The 25,403-nt window shown below is 43.6% G+C and overlaps 1 protein-coding gene across 1 annotated transcript; it reads right to left on the reverse strand.

Annotated features, from left to right (window-relative positions):
* Positions 1–14,203: 14,203 nt before the first annotated feature.
* T265_00458 (hypothetical protein) lies at positions 14,204–25,011 on the reverse strand (the record flags this gene model as incomplete). Its single annotated transcript, XM_009164231.1, has 8 exons — positions 14,204–14,487; positions 15,577–15,842; positions 17,909–18,117; positions 18,706–18,874; positions 19,754–19,965; positions 20,150–20,336; positions 21,475–21,684; positions 24,906–25,011. 8 exons carry the CDS (start codon positions 25,009–25,011, stop codon positions 14,275–14,277), a joined length of 1,572 nt encoding a protein of 523 aa, XP_009162495.1.
* Positions 25,012–25,403: the final 392 nt, after the last annotated feature.

The raw sequence follows: 25,403 nt of genomic DNA on the forward strand, positions 1-25,403 counted from the left end.
TGCCGATCGCTTTATCCGCAGCTACGGTAAATTTTGTTGAGGACGGACGGACAAAAAGCTTGATGTCAGGGCTTGTCGGCTCCTCCACCTACGGGTGACGACCAGACTTGGCCACCAGACGGGCGAGTGCTCGACCAACTACATCGTCGATTACTATAGTTGTTCATGAAAATGGCGCATTGTTGTTATCCCTTCATCTCTCTCCGGAGCAAATGAAAGACTCCCATTGGGACGTAAACGGAGTTTTCACGGACGAATGTCCTTATTAGTTCTTCCATCAGTCAACAAAATTTTACAGGCGAAATATACAAATGCTCATATTCAGAATGCTCTGAGTTATTAGTTTCTACATATCATACAGTCTAAAAAATCTGTGTTGGGATCATATGTATTCAACAGGCGCCAAATACTACGGACAAAATTCCGTTTTGTGGGTGCATCTGGGATATCCAGTCCGGGACATGAAAAGGGTTCTGAGGGCTGCTAATTCTTTGGACGCACCTGCTTGCAGAGTTCAAGGATGCCTAGCCTGATGGCGGTTGGATCTCTGTAGTTAGGACTTACTTCTTAACTATTTTGGCCGACTTTTTGATTTCAACGGCTTGTGGAAGCTAAAGGTTTATCCTCTTTGTATTTAAACGTGTACTTGAGGGACTCAAATTGTATTGAATGGAGCAGAAAATTAGTGAAAACGTTCACTAACAGGCTTGTATTGGTCGTAGGTGGTTGTTGGACTTGTAGGATTCACGTTCATGTAATCCCCGATCATTGCAACTATGAAAGGAGCACTGGACTCTAGTTTAGTTTTGATTGGAGCTCATCATCTGTGAGTAGCTCTCGCCGCGCCAGGGTATAAAGCTGTTGCCCTTACTCCATCAGCGCACGCTGTACACGCCTGACTATCACATGTGAATACGAAAATGTGATGAAGCTTGAGGACTGACTAGTTTTTCACGAACGATAATCGAGTAACTATCCTAGATGAATCGATCACGGAAGTTTGTAACCTACTGGACAAAATGGGACTAGTCTGAGGGGTTTGTACAATTCATAGTGTCATCACTTCCCTTCAAACACTCTTCCTCCCAAATTGAAAAACATTTTCTCATTAGTTGACACAAAAAGAAGGCAAGCGGAAGGATTAGTTTGGTTCCGTATACTAAGGGGGAATACACTAGAAGGGAGTCGGACTTCCAGGCGCGAAATCAAATCCCGTACTTAATCGTCCGTACGATGTATTTTCATGGCATTCCTAAGTATAAACTTGAGGACTGAGTTATCCGAACTATTCCGCAAAACCCCAAAATTGCGACCAAAAATCTGCGCAGTGGGTTTCAAGCTTGTGCCACGCTACCTGACTGGGAAATCCTGACAGGCGGGTCAATCGATCGTCATAAGCAGGACGGTTACCGGGTCGTCGTTCGATGAGTCGTCGTTCGATGAGTCGGGCACACCAATCACATCCCTTAAGTGTGAACACGTTCGCCTGTTCAGACGTGACAATTCAGATGCGTCCAACGTGCATTGGTGGAGTAGTGGTTACACGCTCGCCTCGCATGTCAGATGTCCGGGGTTCAAATCCCGGCACGGCTATTGGATATGTACTGCTGATTCGCTCTAATAAGAGCGAAACTCGAGTCCAGTGCTTCCCTTAGGTGTGGACTCACCGGAATAATTACGCCAGAACAGGAACACGGCCGTTCAAGCGAGAGTGGTGTGGCTATGAACGAAAATATCTACTCCGCAAAACCCCGAAATTGCAACTATTCTGAGTCCTTTGTCAGATAAGATGGGGAACGGTTTCAGAGTATCGGCACCTGGATGTCACAGTTCAACAGATTGGAGGAGAGAAAGTACGGAAACCGGTTTGCTGTTTTAGGATGATGCAACCAATTTTAATATGTTGTGCGGGTAGGAAACATTTACTTTCAAATTCTTCGTGCAAGCTTCATTTATTTTTAGCCATTCTCCCACAATTAATCCTCTATTTCCGGTTGTTTTTGATTTGGCTGCGTTTCTGCATTCCGCAGATTGCAAGCGGCAACGGAACTGCAAATCCACATTACCCCTTGTCTTGTCATATTTCCCGGAAGGTGAACTTGTTAAAGATTCCGATGTAGCATCTGAGGAAAGAGGGAGACAACTTTGTTGACCTCATAGACAAAGGATGCTGTCAAACCACTGCGTGTATCCGTCCAGTGGGACTGTCAAAAAGAGATAAGATGACAGGTTTAAGATAAAGCATTTGAAGGTCTCCTTTAAATTTTGCGTATCTAACATTTGGTAAACTTAAATATATTTCACTCCGGTGTGCTTGGTAATATAGTTGCAGGACATATCCTGGTGACAAAAAATTGTTTAGTTGCGGAATTTATTCCGTACAGATCCTAACGGCTACTGTCCTCAAGACAGAGGCTACCAAGATTTTGGATATTGTAATTTAGACGGCAAGGAGATAAATTAGAATGGCGCTGAGATGCACGCTGTATAGTTGCCAACAAGTATCTTCTGATTGCTACCAAGATAGTCCACAGAACAGAATTCTACAGCGTAGTCGGTAACGTGGTCTCTCCCTTTAGGTAAATATCTTTCAAGAAAGTACTTGCATTTGACTATACGTGGCGGTGGGGTTTGACACTAACAATCTTAAGGAGGAGCTTCTGCCACAAAATCACTATATTTTTGGACGCGCTCAACATCTGGAGGGGATCCATGGTATTAAGTCAACTGGACAACCGTTTATTTAGAGAGTGCATCCAATTAATGGGGTTTGCATGAAGGTAATTCAGTGCAATGTCATTCAATACGTTCACCCATATTCTGGGTTTGAGGGAAGTATAACGCCTTATCTGTCATTAATCACCCATGGTACAACGCATTTATGCGTTAATGGAAGCTGGTGATCCAGAAATTATATTTATGCTTTTTAACACTGTGGCCATGTTGATTAACACTTTGATTCCACTTACATGGACACACAACCCGATGGACTGCAGTGCGGGAAATTAAGCTAATAAATGATTTAACTGGACATTTCAACGAGAGGCACAAAATTTGCAGGCCTAAAATAACAAAAAGCATTTCTATTGGTTTATATTTACACCGCGACCATTGTATCCACAATGCTAGTGAAGGTTCTTCAAACAAAGAAACCCCATCGCCAGAGGCTGCCACCTTTTTATTAGGATGTACAATCAGCTATGTGAACTTTCCGAAGGGCAGTCGTCCGCGGGCGCACAGAAACGAAGTAGTTGGTTTTTCGAAAGGCTCATTTGGAACCCACATAAATCTCACGATTCTGGTGTTTATGAGCAACTGAAACAAAGTATGTTAAATTAGGTGAAAATACATTGAACCGACTGAGTTGTCATGTTTTAGGTAAAATGTTAGGTAGGCTTATTGCTGGTCAACGTTGCGCTTTTGACACAAAAGCCACGTGACCACGTTACGAGTTGGGTCGAGATTTAAAGCGGAGGGGGAAGCAATCAGACAGACAAGACAGGCTGGACCGAGGGATTTTGTGTGTTAGGGTGGGTGACCAAGTATTAGGCTGGTGGGGAGAACCTACAGGGATTTGGGTGCAGCCTAGGGTCTGGTTCTTCTGGTTCGACTCACGTGTTGATCTCTCTTCAACGCCGTTTTCACTTTACGTCCGTCTGTGTGGATGAGCCAGTGCTACGACGGTTGTGTAAAGAAGGGGGATTCTGTGAACTTTGGTCGGGTTGGGATTTCCACCACCTGTTTTTCCTAATGACAAACACACAGTCATGTGCCAACTCCGCTCATCTGAGACCACTTTCCATACGCTCGCCACTTTCACACATTCGATTCTGTTCACGCTGTGATGCTTGGTAATTTCCACCGCCTCGGCTATCAGCCGCTGTGGTGTGAATCACAGTTTCCGTCCAAAAACTTCCACATTCTCCAGATCTGTTCTCTGTTCCGTATCTAAGGCATGTATCGCGTTTGGTATTCTCCCACATTCCTCGGTGGTTTGTTTATCCTCCTTTTATGCTCAACGATTCTGGTGTGCACTTTCCTAGTAGTTTGTCCCATGTAAGCCTTAGTGCAACCGTTGCACTTAATTTTATACACGCAACCCCTAGTCCTTTCAACCGGGAGGGGGTCCTTCAACTGCACCAAAACTGGCCGCAGCGTTTTTCCATTCTGGAAAGCTAATCGAATGTTGGCCAAGTTAAGCAGTTTTCGAATAACCTCCGATTCTCCTGCCTTATACGGAATGACTGGTGTGCCAAACAGTCACGGGCGTAAAATTTAGCTTCACCACCACTTTAGCTAGCCAGATTCCTAACTGGTATACCAAAACCACTCATAAGGCAGGAACATCGGAGGTTATTCGAAAACTGCTTAACTTGGCCAACATTCGATTAGCTTTCCAGAATGGAAAAACGCTGCGGCCAGTTTTGGTGCAGTTGAAGGACCCCCTCCCGGTTGAAAGGACTAGGGGTTGCGTGTATAAAATTAAGTGCAACGGTTGCACTAAGGCTTACATGGGACAAACTACTAGGAAAGTGCACACCAGAATCGTTGAGCATAAAAGGAGGATAAACAAACCACCGAGGAATGTGGGAGAATACCAAACGCGATACATGCCTTAGATACGGAACAGAGAACAGATCTGGAGAATGTGGAAGTTTTTGGACGGAAACTTGACATCTACTGCTGGGATGCGCATCTTTTCGTACGGATGTCCTTTCAACGGGTTGATATATTGCATATTAGGAATGTCTATTGGTCTAATGTAGATCAATCATGACAGCGTTGATATGTTTTTCGTTTCGAATTATACAGCATGACAAAAGCGGATTTTTTGCTTTCGATTATCTCGCAATCAACCGCCATTGTGGACAGAGAATAACAGGATCGTTAATCAGTAGGAAATATTTGGGAATGACATATTCTGTTAATAAATGCAATAACTATCCGGCCTGGACAGCTTCTGAAACTAAATACGATAACCAGCTCAGTTATGTGGTATCTGGCCCTTAGCGTGATACCCAGTCAAATTTCCGTATTGTATACAGGGTGTCGACTAATCAACCCAGATCGTTACAGTACCGCACAATCACAGTAGCTGAAGCTATCACCATACAATAAAGTGACCCAATTCTTTGTCGGTGAAAACGTTTTGTTCTCGTGCTGGGATTACCGTGGTCAAGCTCAGTTTTCCCCATATATATACCTTGTGCTGAACAAAACCACAACACTGACGAACTCAGGTCATTTTGGCTGTTGATCTGTTCGCCGAGCTTGGCAATTGATTTGCAAACGTTTCGTCACCATTCGAGGAGACATCTTCAGTGCGCTGTTGGTCATACATCTTCAGGCGCTGTTGGTCATTGTATCAGTGACCTGAACTCGTTGTTCCCTGTGTAGCAAATGCCGTTTCTCAATCAGCTTCCTGGTTCATTTACACCGCGCTCGTTAAATTTTATTAAGTATTGCCAAGTTAGCCTTTGCAACTGTATGACTTGAAAGCATGCTGCCGAGAACATGTTCACCAATCTATCTTTTTTCCTATCCTAAATGGGAATTTTCGGAAGATTAAATCTGATCGAACCTGACACCCTGAAACTTCGTTCTCATCATTTAATTATACACGCCTGCAGAATGTCCAAACTTGGAAAGTCATTCTGGACTTCCTTACTTTTTCAGTCTTTCCTTACCGCTAGATTTGTGACTGGCGAAGGCATTCGAGTTACCATCCTAACTAAAAGCTACTGTCTTAAACCCATTACCGAAAGTTTAGATGATGCCTCTATAGGCCATTTCTTTGTGTGTTTATGACTACCGCTGCTCGGAAATTTATGGTGGGCAAATTTGGTACACCTTTGCCGAAGCCTTTTAGTCTCATTGCCCACCTATTTTCTTAAAACGACTTCTGTTTGTGGGATACACCGGCATGTTTACCACGATAGATTCGTTGTCAGTGAACAGTTGCGTTCACGAGAATTGGCGTCATAACAAAAAGCCATTTGTGAAATTATTCACTACCGAGTAAATACAGTTTTCTTCCTATTATGATGAACATATTCTTGTCGATTTTCTCCAGAAAGGGAGCATAGTAGACTAGATGAACTGAATGACATGGGGACTTATGTTGGCTCTCTGTATGAATTCAGACATTAAGTTGACGATTCAGTAGTTTAGCTAAGTGCAATAGTAAGTCCACTGCGACTGAATTATGTGTTAAGTATTTTCAGTAAATATTCGGTTGGATCCTGAAAAAATCGACATTACTCTACTCTTTGCTGTGACTCAGCAAATGGACATTATATAGTCGCACAAGTGAAAGTTCCAAACCATTGACTTTGGAGTGTGCGTTCGTGTGTCTTTCCACACCTCCGCTAAATTTTTATTTCCTGGGTAAAATTACTATTTAAACTTGTTTCTTGAGTTGATCGTACTAATCAGCGTCCATCAGTGAATAGAGTTATTCGCCATCGCGGGGTAACTGATGACCATCAAACAATTTTTTGCTGTATTTACACCAAGATATCGAATGTACAAGAGACCATAGTCTTATCTCCTAAAGTTCCACACAGATTAAGTCAACAAACTGAATTACGGTAGATCGGATTCTGGTGAGTCAAAAACTGCAGTAACAAAAAGTAACTCAGGTTGATTTTTGCCAACAAAGGCCGAATTCCCACCAGAATTTAAGTGATACGTAGGGCTTCCATATACAACTTTCCGGTTGACCATATCCGGTTATATTTGAAAAGTATGGTCACAAGCACAAAAAGTAAATGAAAGCGATGAATGTGGAAGGGCTACGAGAGAATATTTGATACAAGGAGAGAAGCGTCTCATTCGAAGTCATTCCAATAACAGTTCACGTCAGACTGGATGAATTCTGACATATGTAAGAATATGTGACATGGAAACCCGCCTGTAAGGTCCAACAACTGAGGAAAGGACAAACAATGCTGAATGCCATTCAAGGCGCGGCAAGCGCTAGCACAGTCAAGACACGCACATCAAGCAAAACGTGTCCGTCATAGTGGGTCTGGTGTGAGATTCAGTGACAGTAATGTAGAGTAAACGCTATGTATTATGCCCATAAGCGTCGTAAGTACGCAGAGAGCCCACAATGGCAAGTAAAAAAGTCGTTGGCTGTGAATTTAGGGAGTCCTAGTCCAATAACAGCTTTGGCGGATTGAAGGAAGCAGATCCCTCAATAAGAGATGATCATCGGCTGGTGGACCAAAAAGTCGACATCACAATCGACTGCACGTAGAGCTGAGACAATGGCAAGAGAATGATCATCGGCACCATACTTCTGCCTCTTCTCATTCCACACAGTCACTCCACGCCCGTCCGAGACTATGCTAACTTCTATTACAGTTGCTCGGCGATCTCGAACAAAGTCGTTGGCTGTGAATTTAGGGAGTCCTAGTCCAATAACAGCTTTGGCGGATTGAAGGAAGCAGATCCCTCAATAAGAGATGATCATCGGCTGGTGGACCAAAAAGTCGACATCACAATCGACTGCACGTAGAGCTGAGACAATGGCAAGAGAATGATCATCGGCACCATACTTCTGCCTCTTCTCATTCCACACAGTCACTCCACGCCCGTCCGAGACTATGCTAACTTCTATTACAGTTGCTCGGCGATCTCGAACAGCGATTAGGTCAGGTTTGATGAAGGACGTCGAAGTAAGTGCTCCCAAATCATTGAAAACGGTGTATCCCAGGCGACTGAGATGTATTGTGAGTTCTCTTGCAATCCGATTATGACGATCACACCTAGTATCATGCGTGATAAAGCAGGACTGCAAAATATGCATCATACTCTCAAGTTGGCCACAGTCTCCACGACATAAGATCATCTGGCCACCATTACCAAGTCGACTGCCTCTAACTCTCGTCCTGAGCAAGTTGCATCGGAGCTGAATACGGCGAATAAATATCCGAGGAAACATTTGCTCTGGAAATACAAGCCATCGATTCGAAAGAAGCAAAGCGATCAACTCTCGTAAACCGCGACCGTCGACGCTGTTGTGCAGGCTATCACCCCCAACCAGCCACCAGCTCTTCCTTGGTGTTTACCACGTACCATGGACTCGGATAGAAAGGATGAGATCCTAAACAATCTTGCCAAATGCGGATTCGTGGATCACACTACGTAGTACTCTTCTCTGGGTAGAAAGGTGCTTTTTCATACGCAATCTCCGCTGCATTGTGCTTGTTGCACTCAGACTTGAGATATCAAATGCCCCATGTTGTTTACCGGCGTGGATGTAACTGACCAAGGTGACCTTCGGTAGACGTGGCCAGTCACTAATAGATTGCCTGGTGTAATTGTCTAATCTTCTAGCGTGTTTCGGTGAACTTGGCTGAGCACGAACGAATTTACCACTCTCGATATCAGGTAGTTCCTTGTGATCTCCATTAATTCGGCTTCAGCGGGGCACGCGTCACTTCATCGAACAGTTCAAGCTGTTGATAGGGGTGCTTGAAGACTCATTTCGCCTTGGAAGTAAAGAAGCTGCCCAGATATGTCATGGTATCTGTCGGACCCAGAGGAGTGATGAGTTACTCGGCAGAGCAAAATAGTCCGACTGAGGCTGCTGTCGCCCAACGTTTCCCGTCCCCACAAATCACCATCGCTTTCGTCTTACGGTCGTTTATCTTCATACCAGCTGTTCCCAACTTAACCACAGCACCTTCAAGCTTCTCTTTAGGACGAGCCTGACTTTATTCGCACACGACCCAATCATCAGCGAAGCCATCCACTAGGGTGTCATGAAACTGGTATACAAGTTGCAGCATCGACAATCCAAGAACCTCATCTACTGCCATAAGGAACAATAATGGGGAGAGTGGATCTTCTTGCCTCATGCCTCTGTGGCAGTGAATCTGGAGACTGGGGAAACCTGTCACAGCATTCTCATAGTGGACTCTGTGATGTAGCAAACTAGAGTTGACGATGCTCCAAACGCCTTGGCAGATCTGACGATTGTGTCATGCGAAACCGAATCAAACGCTCCCGAGATATCAACAAACGCCAAGCTAAGGTTAGAAGCAGTCGCTGAAGAGTGACGAAGCAGGGCATGTAACAGCGATGTAGTTTCCAAACAACTGCCTCGATATAGAAGCGCAACCTTCAGGGAAATGCCGGCAAGAAAACTGTCAGCATGCGATTTCAGAAGTCATACGGCGCGACCCACAGTTCGTTTAAACCAGACGCTATAATCATCGGCTTCCGACGAGTAGACCACTATTTGGTTCGGTCAAGGCCTCCAGATGACGATGCCAGTTAAGCACTCATAACCTGGTTTGATGCTGATAGCCGATCAACCAGGTAAATACTGCTCCATTCTCGCCAACAGCATGGTTAGCGTGTCACAAGGCGGATATAAGTTTTCAGCCAGATGCAAGTGATTGTGATTCTGGTTGGAGTGTGCGAGCCAGCGATGTTGACTCAGGTCAATCTTCGCCGGGAAAAGGCGGGAACAATCGGCGCAGACCAACCGGGTGACCATGTTCGTACCAACACTTTTATTGCCATGAACTCTATTGTGGGCTACCAAGTTAGCTTTCTATCTGCAGCACTTGCCACATTCCTCATACGTGAAACCCACGAGTTTCTCCTGTGTAGTGGTTGGAACTGGTGTGGAGTCCTGTGTAGGGGTGGAACTGGTGTGGAGGCGCACATGATTCTTGGTGTATATTGTCGAAGGTAACCAGCACATTGAAAACAAACAGAAGCTTGGCGATTTCTGGAGTTGAAGAACACTTATCTCACCTAGAGTGACATCTGGGTTACCCATTCTGCACAACGAGCAGGTGGTTCAGTTGGTCGACCCTTCATGGTTACATACTGAACTACCCTCACTCCATTCTCATCATCCTCAAATTCGAAAAAGTCGTTTACAGGTAAGCCTCCTTGTATGGACTACATTGGTCAGATTTCCTCTAGAAAAAATAACTAACTAGCCTATCGGGCTCTGTAATTAGTTTACGAGGACTTTGCATGAATGCTTAGGTAACCAATAAATGAATCCAAAGTGTTCGAAAATCAGTCATCGATTCGGCAAACATGCTGGTAACCAACGACAGTGTACGATGCACTACAATAATGACCGAAACGGTTTTATCCCTATTTTGGCGGCACTCGTTTCTTTATTATGTCGTTTACTTGATTTGCTGTTGAATACTTACTAACGTATTTTAAGTACGTTTATTCTTTAGGCCCGCCAACAGCGTATAGTGGAGGTACATTTCTCAGGATAAAAGTCATCCTTACCTTAACATGAAAAATTCTTACGAGCTTCAGGAAACTCATGAAACCCACGTCAAAAACGTTTCTGCCACCAATAATGATGTGCAATAAACAAAACGGAAAGAATGGGTGTCACGCTATCCTTGTCGTTTCTATTGATCGCTGGTCCCGAAGATAGACAGTAGCTTCCGTGGAATGAAGGTGCTATGGAGGTGTAGTCCAATAGACGTGCTAGAATAAATGGATAAACCGAATGATTTAGAGTGTGTTGTGTAGCCTGACGTTGCTTGTGCTTTTTACCCGCAGCTGGACCTGCAGATCGAATTTTCCAAGGTCGTCGGCTCCTGCTATTTTGTAACAATCAACTGTCGTTTAACAATGAACTACTTAAAGATATTTAGTAGACAGTGGGTGAAAAAATATTATATAGTACCTACTACACTGCAGTGCCTCAGGTAAGAAGGCCTAGTGACTAGGACAGCCACTTAATACTTTCTGTAATTATGTAGCCGAATTTTAGTGTTGTCGTATGTGATTGGGTAAACGCTCTACGTGGATGAGCATTTGAAGCAAGTTGACCATCTATTACGGCTGGTAAAGTAACCATAACCATTGGATGGAATACTATGAAAGGGGTTTTAATCTGATGCATGTTCCGCAGACTGAAGTGCATGACTGTCGGACTTTTTTACGCCACACAAGCCCTAGTGCAGTTGTCACTTGAGGATTGATTTACAATTGCTTTTACTTGCAGAAAATTGGAAGCTAATTACATGAACTTCACTGTAGGAACTTGTTGAGGCTGATGAAAGCATTCAGTGCAGAGTGCAGGTTGGTGTTAATGGATATCTTTTAAATGGCACTTTTGCGATTCATCTGTTTGAGGATTGCCTGCGCCATTGTGCAAAGCAGTCTCCTCTCTACATACTGTCGGATAGTAAGTACATAACAAGAACATACCAAGAACATTTGTCCACATAACCGCTAAACTGAACGTAAACTCATAATGCGAAGAATTGTCCTACGTACACATTGATTATGTTTGGTGCGGACCTCCATCGTGATGTTTATCGCTCTTTTGTTCACTGAGCTTCATCATTACTTCAGATGACACTACTTTTTTGCAACGGTGCGTCAGCTGACTGCTGCCGTGCATCTATTGCAAAGAAGGACGTACTATATATTATGGTTAGCTGTCTGATCCGGCAGACCTTACTGTTGGTCCGTATAAACTGGGCTTGGGTAAGATTGTTGGACACTGCGTCCAGCGAGGTCATCGTCCGGAAAGCCCGATTTTGTTCAATAACTCAAATCACATTCGACAGCGTACCATCCTGGACTCTACTGGGCACTATTTTCCACTTGGACTGTCGAATTATGAGGTACCACTTGACGTGGCATCTATTTTACCTGCTTTAGCGTACTTGAACAAATAAGTATCAACAGACGGTCTGCGAACTTTGACACCTGATTAGTATGCTGCTCACGGTGATGTTAAATATGTTGTCAGATTTCCACGTATTCGCTGGTAATCTAAATAAATTGCCGTGAATGAGGAATTGAATAACGGCTAACCACCAGACACTTCAATCGTCAGGGCTTACTAAATTTGCTCAAAAACAACATGAGTCGGATCATTCAGGAATTCCATACAAATGTGTTAAAGATGACTACTCGGCTATGGTGTGGTTATCCAGCTGTATAAATGTGAACCGGTCGTTGCTCGACTCACGCATATGAGATTAACAGTTAATTCAATGGGAGGATTGTGTGTCAGCAACGTTTGGTGTGCGCGTGTGTGACCATAGTCTGAGTCTTGTGAACTTACGGCTAAATAAAAAATACCATGCGAGAGCATTCTGGTCTTAAAATACTGGTGGTACTGGTCCGCAACCAATACGGAACGGAATAAATCGTGTCGGGATGCGAGAGTATTTGCAAGCGTATGTGCAGAAAAACCGTCCTAACATTCCATAGTACTCATATTAGCTTTTGGTATATCTTATGAGTGGTGTAAGCCACCAGATCACGGTTCGCGTCCACCATCGTTTTAAACTGTTCAGTTTTTCCCACTTGACCTGATTACTGTGAGTCAATGTGTGAGACTACTATGAATCGTGCCAGTTGCACTCTCCTAACCACCTTCCAATGTCGTGTCCTTCGGTTTGCACCTGCTACAAGATGTTCAGTTGGTTGGCTGTCCTTTCCAACGCAAATCATACCACAAAGCATCACACATTGGTGTTTTCTACTACTGTGGCCGAAAAGATAAAAGTGATATCAACAACCCACAACCCTTATTTTCCTGCTGTACTATTCACATGTAGCGTTGCTTATTGTGAGAGAGGGTCCATCGCCATTGTTTGCTGCGACGAACATTCCCGCAAATAGATGCCTACCCACTTGAGCGTGTGGGAATATCATATGATATTGGTCCAGTCATCATCTCCCCAAACCCAAGCCGAATTGCAAAGTTGAATAGAGGACAGATTTATCTTCATCTCAAGGTACCTCCAACTGTAAATAAGACATCGGAGTGTTCGAACATAACAAGTCCAGCTGAAACTATTGTGGCCGCAACCTCTCAAGTATGAGGATGTCCAAACTTTTCTGGAAACCTTCGAGGATATAGCCTATCGATCGACCGGTGTAGGTTAGCGGCCCTAAAATCCATTTCCAGAGGCCGAGCGAAGGCTGCCTGGCTGTGGCTAGAAAGTCGCGATGGAAGTCATTGCAATGAACAGACACGGGGCTATGAGGCGGTTCAAGGACCGGGTTACAACCCGAATGTGAACTTGGCTAGTCTGTAGAGGCGGTTGGTTGCAGTTACTATCGGACAAGTCCGTCGATGGTGTGCAGCCGACGCTAAATGGTCAGTGGACCATGGAGGGTCTGTTGCATCTGACACAGGAAATAGCAGGAGTACTGGCCACAGTGGAGTCACGAGAGGAAGTGGACGCGCCATCACCGGAGGACCTACTGACGGAAATCGACCGACCAATCGATGAACTCGGCGCACTGAAGACAGAAGCTTGGCGGCACATTTCTCGCATACCTGGTCAATGAGAAAAATGTCGCCGTAACCGACCGTGGCGAAAGGTTGATGTGGAAAATATTGAATAATGACCGGAAACTTTCAGAAGGGCATTTGGGAATGTTGGATTTCCAAACATGTGTAAAATTCAGACCTTCTGCTTTCGTGTCCGGCAGCTTGTAACCACTTATTTGATGTAGCTCACTAAGCAACTTCCCCCCGATAAAATGCTCTTCCTATTGCTGGTACTATCACTATTTTTGATGAGAGCGGATCCGAGTTATTTATTCAGAAATTCGAAAAGCCTACCTTAAGCAACAAACCGGTGTGGGAGCTGCCATATTGACTGGTGCGTCCGATTTCGCCCAGACAGTACTACGAGGTTCTTTGGTCTTTGGATGAGGCTTTGCGGCGTTCAGTCATTCCTCAGTTAGTTCTTTAAAAGCAAGGACTCCCACAAAAAGTAGACACTTTGTCCCGATTCCGCGGCTGATGAGCAGGACGTCAAGCCATCCGAAAGCAATTTTGTTCAAAACACTCTCCGCCTAGGAACATCTTGCCAGAAATCGGATAACCTGAACACCATTCCTAAAATAAATTTAATTGTTCAACAGGCAGGTTTAGTTCTAGTGGTAGCACCGCAGTCGGCTCTGTACCAAGCTCAAGTGGTTTACGTGGGCGAAGATCCACCGCGTCGCACCAATGATGGCTGACCTATCCATATCAAGTGTTTATCAAAAATGATGGTCAACCATAACACACAATTCGATTGAGCAGACACTCGGTTCGTTACAGAGTTGTAGCTGCTTATCGCATTAAACACACGGGGCGTCATTCGTAAGTAAGCTGGTGGCTGAATTCCCCGAATCCAACCGAGTCCGTTGCACTCAAAAAGCGAAAAGGATTATTTCAACCTGAGGTGATTTCATTCGAGTAGTCACCGGGAATGCATGGATAAGTTCGCAACATCATAAACAACATAATTGCATTCATCCAACATTATGATCTAACATAGCTAACGGTGTTCGGTTTTTGTTTCCGTTGCGCGTCTCGCTAGCCTCCATATCTGCGGCTACCAGAAGTGCTGCATTGCGTCCGCCAATAGCTGCCATTTCCATGCATGAGGCCATTCGTTCAATGGCATTTACGTAGTAGAATTTGGGAGCGAGGACGAATTTCCCCAGGTCCTCATGGGGGGTTTGCTATATTAAATGGAAAAAGGGAAGGGAATACCATTTGATCAATAAACGCAAGCAAAAACAAAGCACTCTTCTGTTGTCTCCCTATGAGAAACCACCTGAAGCAATCGTCAGTAAGCAAGCCCTTCACAAACCACAACCGAACCTTCAACGCCCACCAACAGTTACATTGCACGGAGCCACATTTGTGCAAATCAGCGCTATCTTATGAATAAGTTAAGCTTGCAGCTGTCAATGCTGGGCTGTTTGGAACAACACACCATAAACCTCTCTTTCGTAATCATTTAACGACAAAAATAGTTTCATTCGTTATTCAGTTTGACAAGTAGGTATAGAAACACGACTGTTCAGTTGGGATATAATCGTTTACAGTACACTGACTCGTAGAAAATGTTTCAAGGCTGTGCAAGGCTGTTTCATCCAGTTGAAGCAGCCTGAGCACCGGAAGCGTTGATACAGGTGAGTTAAACGACATAATGTACGTATAAAAGAGTCTACGAATATGCCATCTGTAGCTCTCATATGGGAAGTCGAATCTACTTCGAATGACCTCGTAATCAGGGGCAAGGCTGTAGGATCATGCTCGATGATAGTCAATCTGTCTCGGCAAAACACTGACTGCACATTAACGGAAAGTGCTAAGAATTTTGGGCTAATGAAAAAGGTAAGAACTCGTTGATTACACAATTACAAGTGGTTCTAATGAACAGCAAGATTGCCGTAGGAAAAGGCTAGAATCCCGAACATTTAATTCAAATAAAAATGCCGATACTTACAACCTTGGTGTTGAGAACGACACTGATAGTGATGACGTGGACGACCATGATAGCAATGACAATAACGAATACCATCAATAGTATTATTAGTATCAGTGCTAACATTACTAGTAAGCTTACAATACTGCCCTATGGAAGTGATGATATTGATAGTGATGATGATGACGATGCTGCCGACGGTGGTGATGGCCACACGATCGAGAATCAGTTGGCTTGTGCAACCGCACAATAATGTCCGAGTGTCTCAACTGGCCTTATTTATAACCCATAAGTTAATGGACAATCAAATTGTGATAACCTCTCAGACGATACTTACCACCGGTTTATAAACTGGGTAAGCCAACCAGTTCACAACAGTCGGCGGAGTCTGTTTTTCCCCGGATTGATCAATGTATTCATTTCCTATTGATTGGATTGGATTAGGTGTTTGGCATGGAACCGAGAAACTATTCCAAATGCGTTGTTCATTCGCCCGATTCTCCTCTATGCCAAATGAGATTAAACTTCGAAATGCACAAGTTCCTGTCAGGTAGGCTGTTTGATTCGGAAGGATCACAACTCCTTGACGAGCAAGGTACGATCCTAGAGCGAAAACAAATTACCGAAAAGTACACATGAATATGGTGCGTTTCACGAAAGCAGTCGACAATATCATCGAGACCATAGTTGTCATGGTAGAATACTGAATTCGAATAAACGTGTCAGAGCTTCCCAATGAGGAGTCACCAACAATGGTCTTTGTGTTTCAACAGAGCGAAGTTTGACCGTAGGAGGACATAGCTCGGAATACCTCAGTGGCTAAGGGACGAACCTGCTGGCCAGCAGATTCGTGGTTCTAAACCAACCTCGGTCTTTTGTCTGCTTCTGTATATGCTTGGGCTGACAATAACTCAGTTCTCGCGCCTCCATCTGGGACAATGGCAGTTAGGCGCCCGAAGGTTACTACAGTTGGATGCTTTTATTCATGCATACCTCTCAGCAATTTGACGGTCATTCACCCCACCCCACACCACACAGCTGATGCCTCAGCAAGGTTGTCGCTGAGCTGCGAGTGAAATGCGAAAATGACTTGGACAGATTCAGTAATATGCGCTAGGTGAGTAGTATTTTTGAACATGCAGAGGTGGGTTTAGCGGTTTGGCAACGAAGCATCAGTGTAGGAACATTAATGTATCGTCGGTGATGATGATGATGTCGATGTTGAGTGGTTCTGGTGCTACTGGACCCTATCAGCACTGCATGTGCTTGTTTTCAACACCTGGGGCAATTAAATTTTTGGATAAAATCCTGGAAGGTTGCTTAGCTGTAGCCAGAAATGTACACCCTTGGTATGTGGATAATTCGGACCAATGTGGCGCTTCCAAACAGCACTCAATGGTATATGGGACGGATGGCAACTGCGAGACAAGTTATAACTTAAACTCCGCCTAAATGAGGATAGCATAGATTTTCGTCTCTTACTTCTCCACATTTATTTATATGCTACTGTTTCATGGTGAAATGAAACTATCTACACTCACATCTATCTTCACTTTCAAATTCAAATGAAGGAATTATAACCTCAAGAGCAGGAGTAATCACTTCAAGGGAACGAAAGACAATGGCACTGCTTATGTGCAAGGCTCCCTGACTAATTATCATGATGTAAAGCAAACCACCGGGATGAAGTGCAAATATTTTCATGCTGTGCATGTCACACAGGTGTAACCAGTATAGAGGCAAGAAAGTTAGTGCAACGGGATATAATCATGGCTGTTGATCTGCATTATATAAACGCAGCTGAATAGCACTCAAGCGTCGGTCATGAATTACAAATGTTTACCAGGTGGCTACCTTGAGTTAAACAGAAAACAAGGCACTTGGTCTCTGGGTCAATCGATGGCACGTACATTATGAAGCAGAAACAATGCACCTAGCGGCTGAATCAAAGTCTTTCTGATCTCTAGTCGAACCAACAACCAATGTATGACTGTACGGGTCGAGAGCGTGTAGATTTGCTGTCAAAGTGTACGCTGTCTGCATGGCTAACCTCAGTCTCGTTAGCCGAATAGCGTACTTATTCTAGCACTTTGAATAAGATGCCTAACTTCAAAGCAGTTCCTCCAAATCTCAGTGCTGAACAAAATAATCGCACGATTACCTCAGTGTCCAGAATGACAATCGAGACAGTGGGACAGTTTGTTTAATTCAGACGTCCGCGTGATCATGAAGAAAAGAATGAATTTCGGGTAAATGTAAGCGAGTTGAATGTCTCTGTGCTTTCCCCATTGGGTGCATGTACTGCACGCGCTCCGCTCTAATATTGCATCAAGCAGTTGCATGACCTAGTGTGACGGCAACAAAAAGCACCCCCACAAATATACGTCATGTGAGGTCACATACACCGAGGGGCATAGTGTGAATGAAGGCATCCACTATTTCAGATCAGATCAACGGTTACTCCAACGGTTACCAACGTATATTCAGAACACTGTATACACAGATAATTTCGGATTTACTCCCAACATAGGATCTCCACCGCGATGAAAGTCTAGAGCCATTGATCACAAGCATTCTCCAAGCCCGGCAGCTCTCCCGTAATTATCTCCCGACATGTGCACAACAAAACCAGTAAAGCTAAGAAGCGGAAAAACAAACTTGGGACTTACTTGGCCCAATCCCAAACTTCCAGTTTTTCAATGAGCCGGAAAACAGACACTTGTCCACCTGTTGGTACTCGGAACATGGCAACTGGACTGAACCGTCCGTCTGGATATTAGTCTGTTGGTTTACGGGAACAGCCAAAATGACGTAATCAAATGTGTCCCGTTTGATTTGTTCTTCATTTTTCGGACGATATTCCACTTCCCAACTGCAGCTGGTTTGAATGAAAGAAAGTGTCTCCTTTGCTTCGATCAATTAATTATCAACTGAATTGAATCGTGGACAAATTGGTCGAAATTACACAGATACATTAAATGAACTGAAGTGTAAATTTCCGGCCCACACTTGGATCCGGTTTTCATACACCAAAGTCATACATTGAAAGCGTGTTATTTCCATGGCTAAATCAATATAGCATATCCGGGAACTCGAAGTTTAACCACATGATTGAGGTAGTCTCGTCAGCATCAAACTGAGCGTATCAGAGCAATATGGATTGAACATCATCAACCAGCCGAAATCGGAGATGTAAATAATTAAGAAAGTAGAGATAGGACACTTCAGACCAATTTCTTCAAACTCGAAAGCAAGGGGAAGTGGTTTCGTTATAAAACTAGGTGAAGCAAAATTTATCATCAAAACAGTTTTTAGGTAACTAGAGAAGGAGGGTGCTTCAGACTAGTTAACAGTGGAAATTTCCTCAAACTGGGAAATAAACCTATTATAAGCAATAACATTTCATAATAACCCATGTATCTAGTGTAGTCCACATTAACTTCGCCTTACGCGTCGAAATACTTACCCATCCACCTTGGTAGAACGGATGCTCGTAACCTGGGCATTTACTAGCTGACTTGGATTGTCTGGGCAACCTTCTTTCATGGCACTGTCCACCAGCCTTTGAGGTACTTGTTCATTACCCCCCTTGACGGAAAACAGCTTTGATAGTACGGTTGCCATGGTTATAAAACCTGAATTAATGGAAAATGAGATCATCTGTCATAAGAGCCCAAACAAATCTTCATAGTATATGGACTCTGGCGCCCCGCGCAGTTGAACTGTACATCAGGCTCACATACGAAGATACAAACAAACGTAAGTAAAGAAAGATGCATGGATTTCATTGTTCAGACTTATTTCTCATTCTGAGGTCAAGAGTAGCATCATTTTAATAAAACTTTCAGCTCACAACAGGCTTCTAGCACGTGAAAACGGCAATCGGAAAAATGCATTCCAATTCAAAACCCACTTTGAAAGAAAAATTCAGCATCCGATGTAACGTTTTACGAGTTCACGCTCAGAGGTAGTTTACACAAAAATGTACACTTTTGACACAAATGTCATTACACTTGAGTAGTCGGACTAGCTACATTCTGTGGAGTGCCTGATGCTTAATGAGGTACGCGATTCGAACGTGACCAAGGCTTCTCACAAATGATATTCGGTTTCCGAAAACACCAATCACACGAAGACCCTTATGTCTTCCAAGTTTCCAGTTACAACAAACCAGTTTGAAACGAATGCATTCGAATAGTCATTCTATACGGTAGGAACTCTGATGGTAATCGGTGGCGTACGACTAACTGTAGAGCTCCAAAATGTTAGACCAAGGGTAGGCTCATCAAGCATATTCGTGCCCGGAAGCTCAATTGGGGAAAATGATGCGAGTTCATACAGTTGGCTATTTGCAGCCTGCCCTAAACCTGCCATTGATAAGTCATTCCCAAAAGGAGGCCAAACTACGATTTTCCTCATTGTGGGTTTTTCTCTGGGAAGTGAGTAATTGAGATTTGATCAGTGCTTTCATACAGGAATGAACATTAAAGTGCCATAACAAGAGTATTACTCACCTACAAAAGCATGTACACTTAAGTTTTGGCAATAGTTGTTTGACACCAAACCATAAGCAAATTCTTCCTTGAACGTTTCACCAACACGAAGCTTCTTACTGAGCCAGTCTCCGTAAGTCCATTTGGTCATTTCAAGGAATTCCGGTTTCAGTGCCTCAAACAAGCGCGCTGTTGTTGTGAAGCAGTAGCCACGATCTTGCAAAGAGTAAATCCTGATGTTACCATAATGGAAACGAAAAGTGCGGCTTTACAGAATTTTCAAACGGAACGTTGAAACTAAGGGAACATACACATGCCATGTATGTACACATGTTGGATCGGCGTTAGAGTTGATGCAGTGCGGTAGAAACTCAGATAAAGGCGATAAGTGGGGCAAATGTGATTAGAATCACTTACTTAACAAAGCTGCGTATGATGGAACCAGTGTATAGCTTGACCCAGATTAGTGGTATGCCGTATCTCCACAACAGGCGAAAAGGAACGAGAAACGAAGCACCTCCGAGTGTTGAGAATGACAAGTGTTCATGGCCGGCATAGAACATTACTCGATCGTCAGATTTGCTCTCATCCGTAATCTCTAGATCTGTAAGTTTTGAGCAATTGCGAGGTTGTATGAGGATACGACGTACAGGTAAAAAGGCTCTGGTGGTTGTGCAAGGCACAACCACCAACCCACCGCTACGCACTACTACGCTCCACAATAACGCACTGATGATGTCACCTCGATTGGTGATGAAACGTTTGCAATCAAATTGCCCAGCTCAGCGAACAAGCCAACGACCACCATCTACGATACCTGAGCTACCAACATTTTCCTCTATAAAAAGGCTCTATTTTAAAAAGTATGCGATTCTTTCGTAGCTTAGTTGTTGAATTAAACCGTGATGGGGAATTGTGTAAAATCATGACAGGGCACTTCAATTGAGGTCTAATCATAGATACACCTTATCTCGGTGCGATTATTGCTACTTAACATCACTGATCGGGCGTAAGTAGACAATACTGATGTTTCCCCAAATAGGTAGGACACTAAATGCGGACAGGTCACGGTGACTTAGTGTACAAGTAATGTTAATATCAGAAGGGAACTTATGAATCTACTGCCTTTACGGCCATTTTCCATGGTATACCATGTATCTATGCATTTGATATACGGATTATACAAGAGAACATGATACGGTGAAATATGAGTGATAAATCAGAAGATTAGGGGTGGAATTATCCAAGGGTTCCCAAGTTGCCTTTTTAGCATCGTTCATATGAAACATGCATTATTCGACACGCATCACCACAAACCATTCTACAAGACTATTTAACTAAACTAAACTAAACTAAACTAGACTAAACTATTTCTTTTCAGCCGTCCTCCAAATTGTGACTCAACGTCACAAGTTGACCACTGAAGACAAATCGTCTAATATTAGCCGTTGTACTGGTGGTTGGTCAGATGGCAGTTGATCTGTTCCCCGACTTTGGCAGTTGGCTTGCAACCGTTGTGTTGTGTATCCAATGTCCATAAAGAATCACATTGGGGAATTCATTGAGATGAGTAGATTATGATCATTCATGGCTGGCTCAATCGAAACAACATCGAAGTTAATAGTGACACAAACTAATTACGATCTATATTCTACTCAGATTACAGTTCCTTACCTGCCGAGATGACGAACTTTGATTTCGAATGGGAAAAACCGCCATAGGCAACTCTTGCGCAAACTTACCGAACTGTTTTGCAAATTTTAGCATGTACTGATTGCTTCCGTGGAAAATACTAGCACCCATCTCTTCACGCTGACCCGCAAAATCAATTGACTTCATACGACCTCCGATCCGTCCAGATTGTTCGAATAGTGTTATACCAACCCGTGAGCCAAACAGTTGACGCAGATAGTAGGCAGCTGTTGATCCACCCATGCCACCACCAACAATAGCTAAGGTGATTTTGAACAGACAGGATGATGTATGCTTTGATTACCAGGTTATAAAGATGGTAGGCGAGAAACAGGAAAATGACTAAGATAGACTATAACTTAGTGCAGCTAGACTGAGTTTTATTGGCCTATTTCTTCCAATATCCAGAAGAGAAGAGCGGAATAGAGTCACTTCACTGAGAACGAACATATCGCTTTTTCATGCTATATGCGAACTGTGGCAGTCGGCATTATGCGACGTACTTGAGTATTCTACCTTTTTGCCATATGTGCCTAATTGGTCCCGTGGAAAGGAGTACACCAGTGCACCGCAACGCTTGATTCTGTATGTCAGAGTTACCTCTTCTCAAAGTGATTTCTGTAGAGGATCACTAACTACTGAAGAGGTCCGTACAGAGGGCACCATTTTGTAGTGCACCGTTACATCCAACGATGATTTTTTACAAAGGTTACCGTTGATCAATCCACAAAACCATGATCGCATTGCACTTCATCTGGAAAACTGTGTTTGACTTCCGCTACAGATCTACTGTCGATGAACTTGGGAGCTTTCGAAAAGTTGCAGATTCGGTCGCCTCTGTTCAGGAAGTTCAGATGAATTAAATGAAATGTGTTGCTGGTGTATAGAGGAAATTATCTGCAAGTTTTGGTTTTCTGATGTACAAGCAAGCAAGAGGACAGTGTAAGCCAACAAATTAGACAAGTAAATGTTGCTCTGGTATATTTTCAAGTCGAACAACAAGCAAAGCCACCTGCTACATTACATCTCACTATTGGCGAAGCTCTCGTCCAACTAAACCGCTACCGACCTACAAAGTTCTGCCATTACATTTGGGCCAAACTGCATCCTGATGATCATGAAACCCATCACCTCAACATTTGTATCGATCTGGGTGATGCGATTTTACCATTGAAAGATGAATAGCTCAGTTTTCTGAAAGCGCTATCATCTTTCGAGGAAATAGTTTCTTTTCTTCAATGTAGTTCAGCGTACGTATATTCTGACATCTCGGATTCGTACAGCCTAAGGCAGTTTCACATGTATTGTAGAACTTACCCTCCATCTACGGTCGTGGTTATAGTTAGCTTCAAATGACTGCTGCAGTAACCCCATTGAGGGAATATGAAACCAAAATGTGATCGGTTTGATACACTTACACGGAAATGGATGGACTCTGACGATCAGTTAAACATACAGATGTCTTTAGGTCAAGCTGATGAAAAGAGAAACGTATTTAGTGGCTTTCTTGGTTAAGAACTGTCCTGACGGAAATATGGAATGTAAAACTTATGTTGGAATACTGGTCCACGAGGAGAGGCTTTTCGTGTAGCCTGCATTTCTTTCATCGAGTGCTTAGGCAATGGCAGAACATCAATCACGTGAGACCCATTGCTCCGTTAGGTCACTTGGTATACTGATTGTGTACAGAGAGCAAAAGACGTTATCTCATCTCACCGCATGCGTCATGAGCGCGGGGACTGATGTATGCTGTGTTTGCATCAATAAATATGAAGCTGTGACGTTGGAAGAACATAACCATTCATGAACTCTGCAATCTGTTTTGGCACACTGGACCCTGAGAATACCTCATATAGCATTTGTATACAAAGCACCTTAAACAATGATACGATGGTCTGGTCTTTTTCCAAATACAATTCTGCCGCTCCAGCAACATGTACAACTGGGACGACCGAGTCACATTTTGTAAACTTCAGCCTCTTTGACGATTGTGAAATCTGGCTGAAGTCTGACACCTCCTGTTGTACGGTTAGTGTCACATTGTTTGATGCTACGGAGGATTCCGGTGATGAACAGGGGCCCAAGGACACGCAATCTATACAAAAAATGAGCCACTGGTTTCTTGTTGATTTGTTTTAGTTAGCTGCCCCACCTAGGACATAGGTATTATTCCGGTCAAACACAACTATCGTACTGTTAAAAAGGTTAAGGAGTTCCTGTCCAAACTCAGCTCGGATCCCATTAAACAAGTTTAGCGTCATGTGGGTTATAACTTTAAATAAGATGTTATAGTCCGCCACTTCGGTTTGGCAAATGGTTTCAAGGGTTTTTACAATCAACTGAATATGGACTACACAAGGTTGCTGAAGCAATTGGACAGTCAATGACCGGTTTCACGCTTCTTGGGGCTCTTCAGGTAGGCCAGTCCCCGAGTTTCCGTCAACCTCACTTTCTACTGGAACCCGAATTGGACTGATTTCGACAAATACACTCATTTGCAAATCAATTTGCTCTTTGCAGGATACTCAATTGAATCTCTCGTTTATGATGTTCGAAGAGTTTTCAGCAACCTTGTGAGTAGTTTCCTTAATGAAAATATACTGCGATATCTCGAATGTCGTGCCAAATGAAACATGAGGCGTCCTTTGTGCAGCACAGTTAGTTGAATAACATCATGAACGAGGGATTCTTTTGAGTCGTTCGTGAAAACCAAATCGATTTGCAAAGGAGTGTATTTGTTGGAAAGCGGGCTAGGTTGTTTAGTGTTCCTGAGATCGGTTGGAAATCAGATGCCACTAGTGTGAGTGAACGTTAGTAGACAATGGCCACTAGTGTGTGTGTGTGTGTTAGTAGACCATTGCCAAAGGTCATTCAGGAATATCAACAACGACGCACCAAGGCCAACACCAGAAGCACACACACGAACACACGCGCACAAACACAGATCTAACATACCCACAGACGCTAGTCGCATCAGACTGACAACCGTCCTCAGGAACAAACCAATCAGAAGACAAGATTGCGGACCCACACAACGCTGAAGTTGACTGGTGATCAATTGACCGCAGAAATCCTTGAAAAAGGCGACCGAAACGACGGATCATGTCGTCTCGTTTCACTACGTTGTTCTGAATTTAAAATTTCTACACACAACTACCGTAGTTACCTGGACCCACCGTTTCAAAAAACGGATAGCTTATCAGCTATACGCATGTTTGAGGTGGTGTGGGTGGACAGATTGGGTTGAGAGGATTTGTCCTGCAGACAATCGGGTCGAGTGGGCTTTTCTGCGTAAATTTCTTGACGATACCAATTTGTAGACGGAAACGATTGTCCTTATGACAGGGAATCTCCGTATGGATAAACACAGTAGAACAGCTATTTTGGAAGGGGTCAGCTAATGTGATGCATTAGGCATAAGGATGCCAACTAGTCACAATTTATTCTGATAGCGCAATCAAACACTTTACGGCACACTTACCAACGCGGAAGTTGGACGCATTCGAGTCTCCTGACATCCTGGCAACGGACAGCTCGCCTTTAGACTCCGCGATTGCGATTCCTTCTATGGGAAAACCAGAAGACATTAATCGGTTATATATAGCCTGTCTATCTATATAACGTATTTGTCGGAACGGATGATACATAAGCCAACTTTATTTTTCTGGAATTTCGATCTAATAGAGGAGTGATAAAGTCTTACCACGAGAGCGCTTTGCCAGAACAAGGTTTTGGAAAAATTGTAGGCCAACAAATGTCATTACAGCTTCGGTGAAACATTCTGGATTCTACAAAGTACCTAGAGCTGAAAGATATACTCATGTGTTCTTGTTGAATGTGACTTCACGTTCATTTCACTGAAACCGTTGCTTACCTACGTTGAGACAAGCATCTTCCAGCTGCCACCCCCAAACAGTAAACTGCGAGAGCTTCAAATGCGATGCACACCGAATACGTAACCGCAGTTCAATGACACACC

The sequence above is a fragment of the Opisthorchis viverrini genome, assembly GCF_000715545.1.
Source record: "Opisthorchis viverrini unplaced genomic scaffold opera_v5_4, whole genome shotgun sequence".
Classification (NCBI taxonomy): domain Eukaryota; kingdom Metazoa; phylum Platyhelminthes; class Trematoda; order Opisthorchiida; family Opisthorchiidae; genus Opisthorchis; species Opisthorchis viverrini.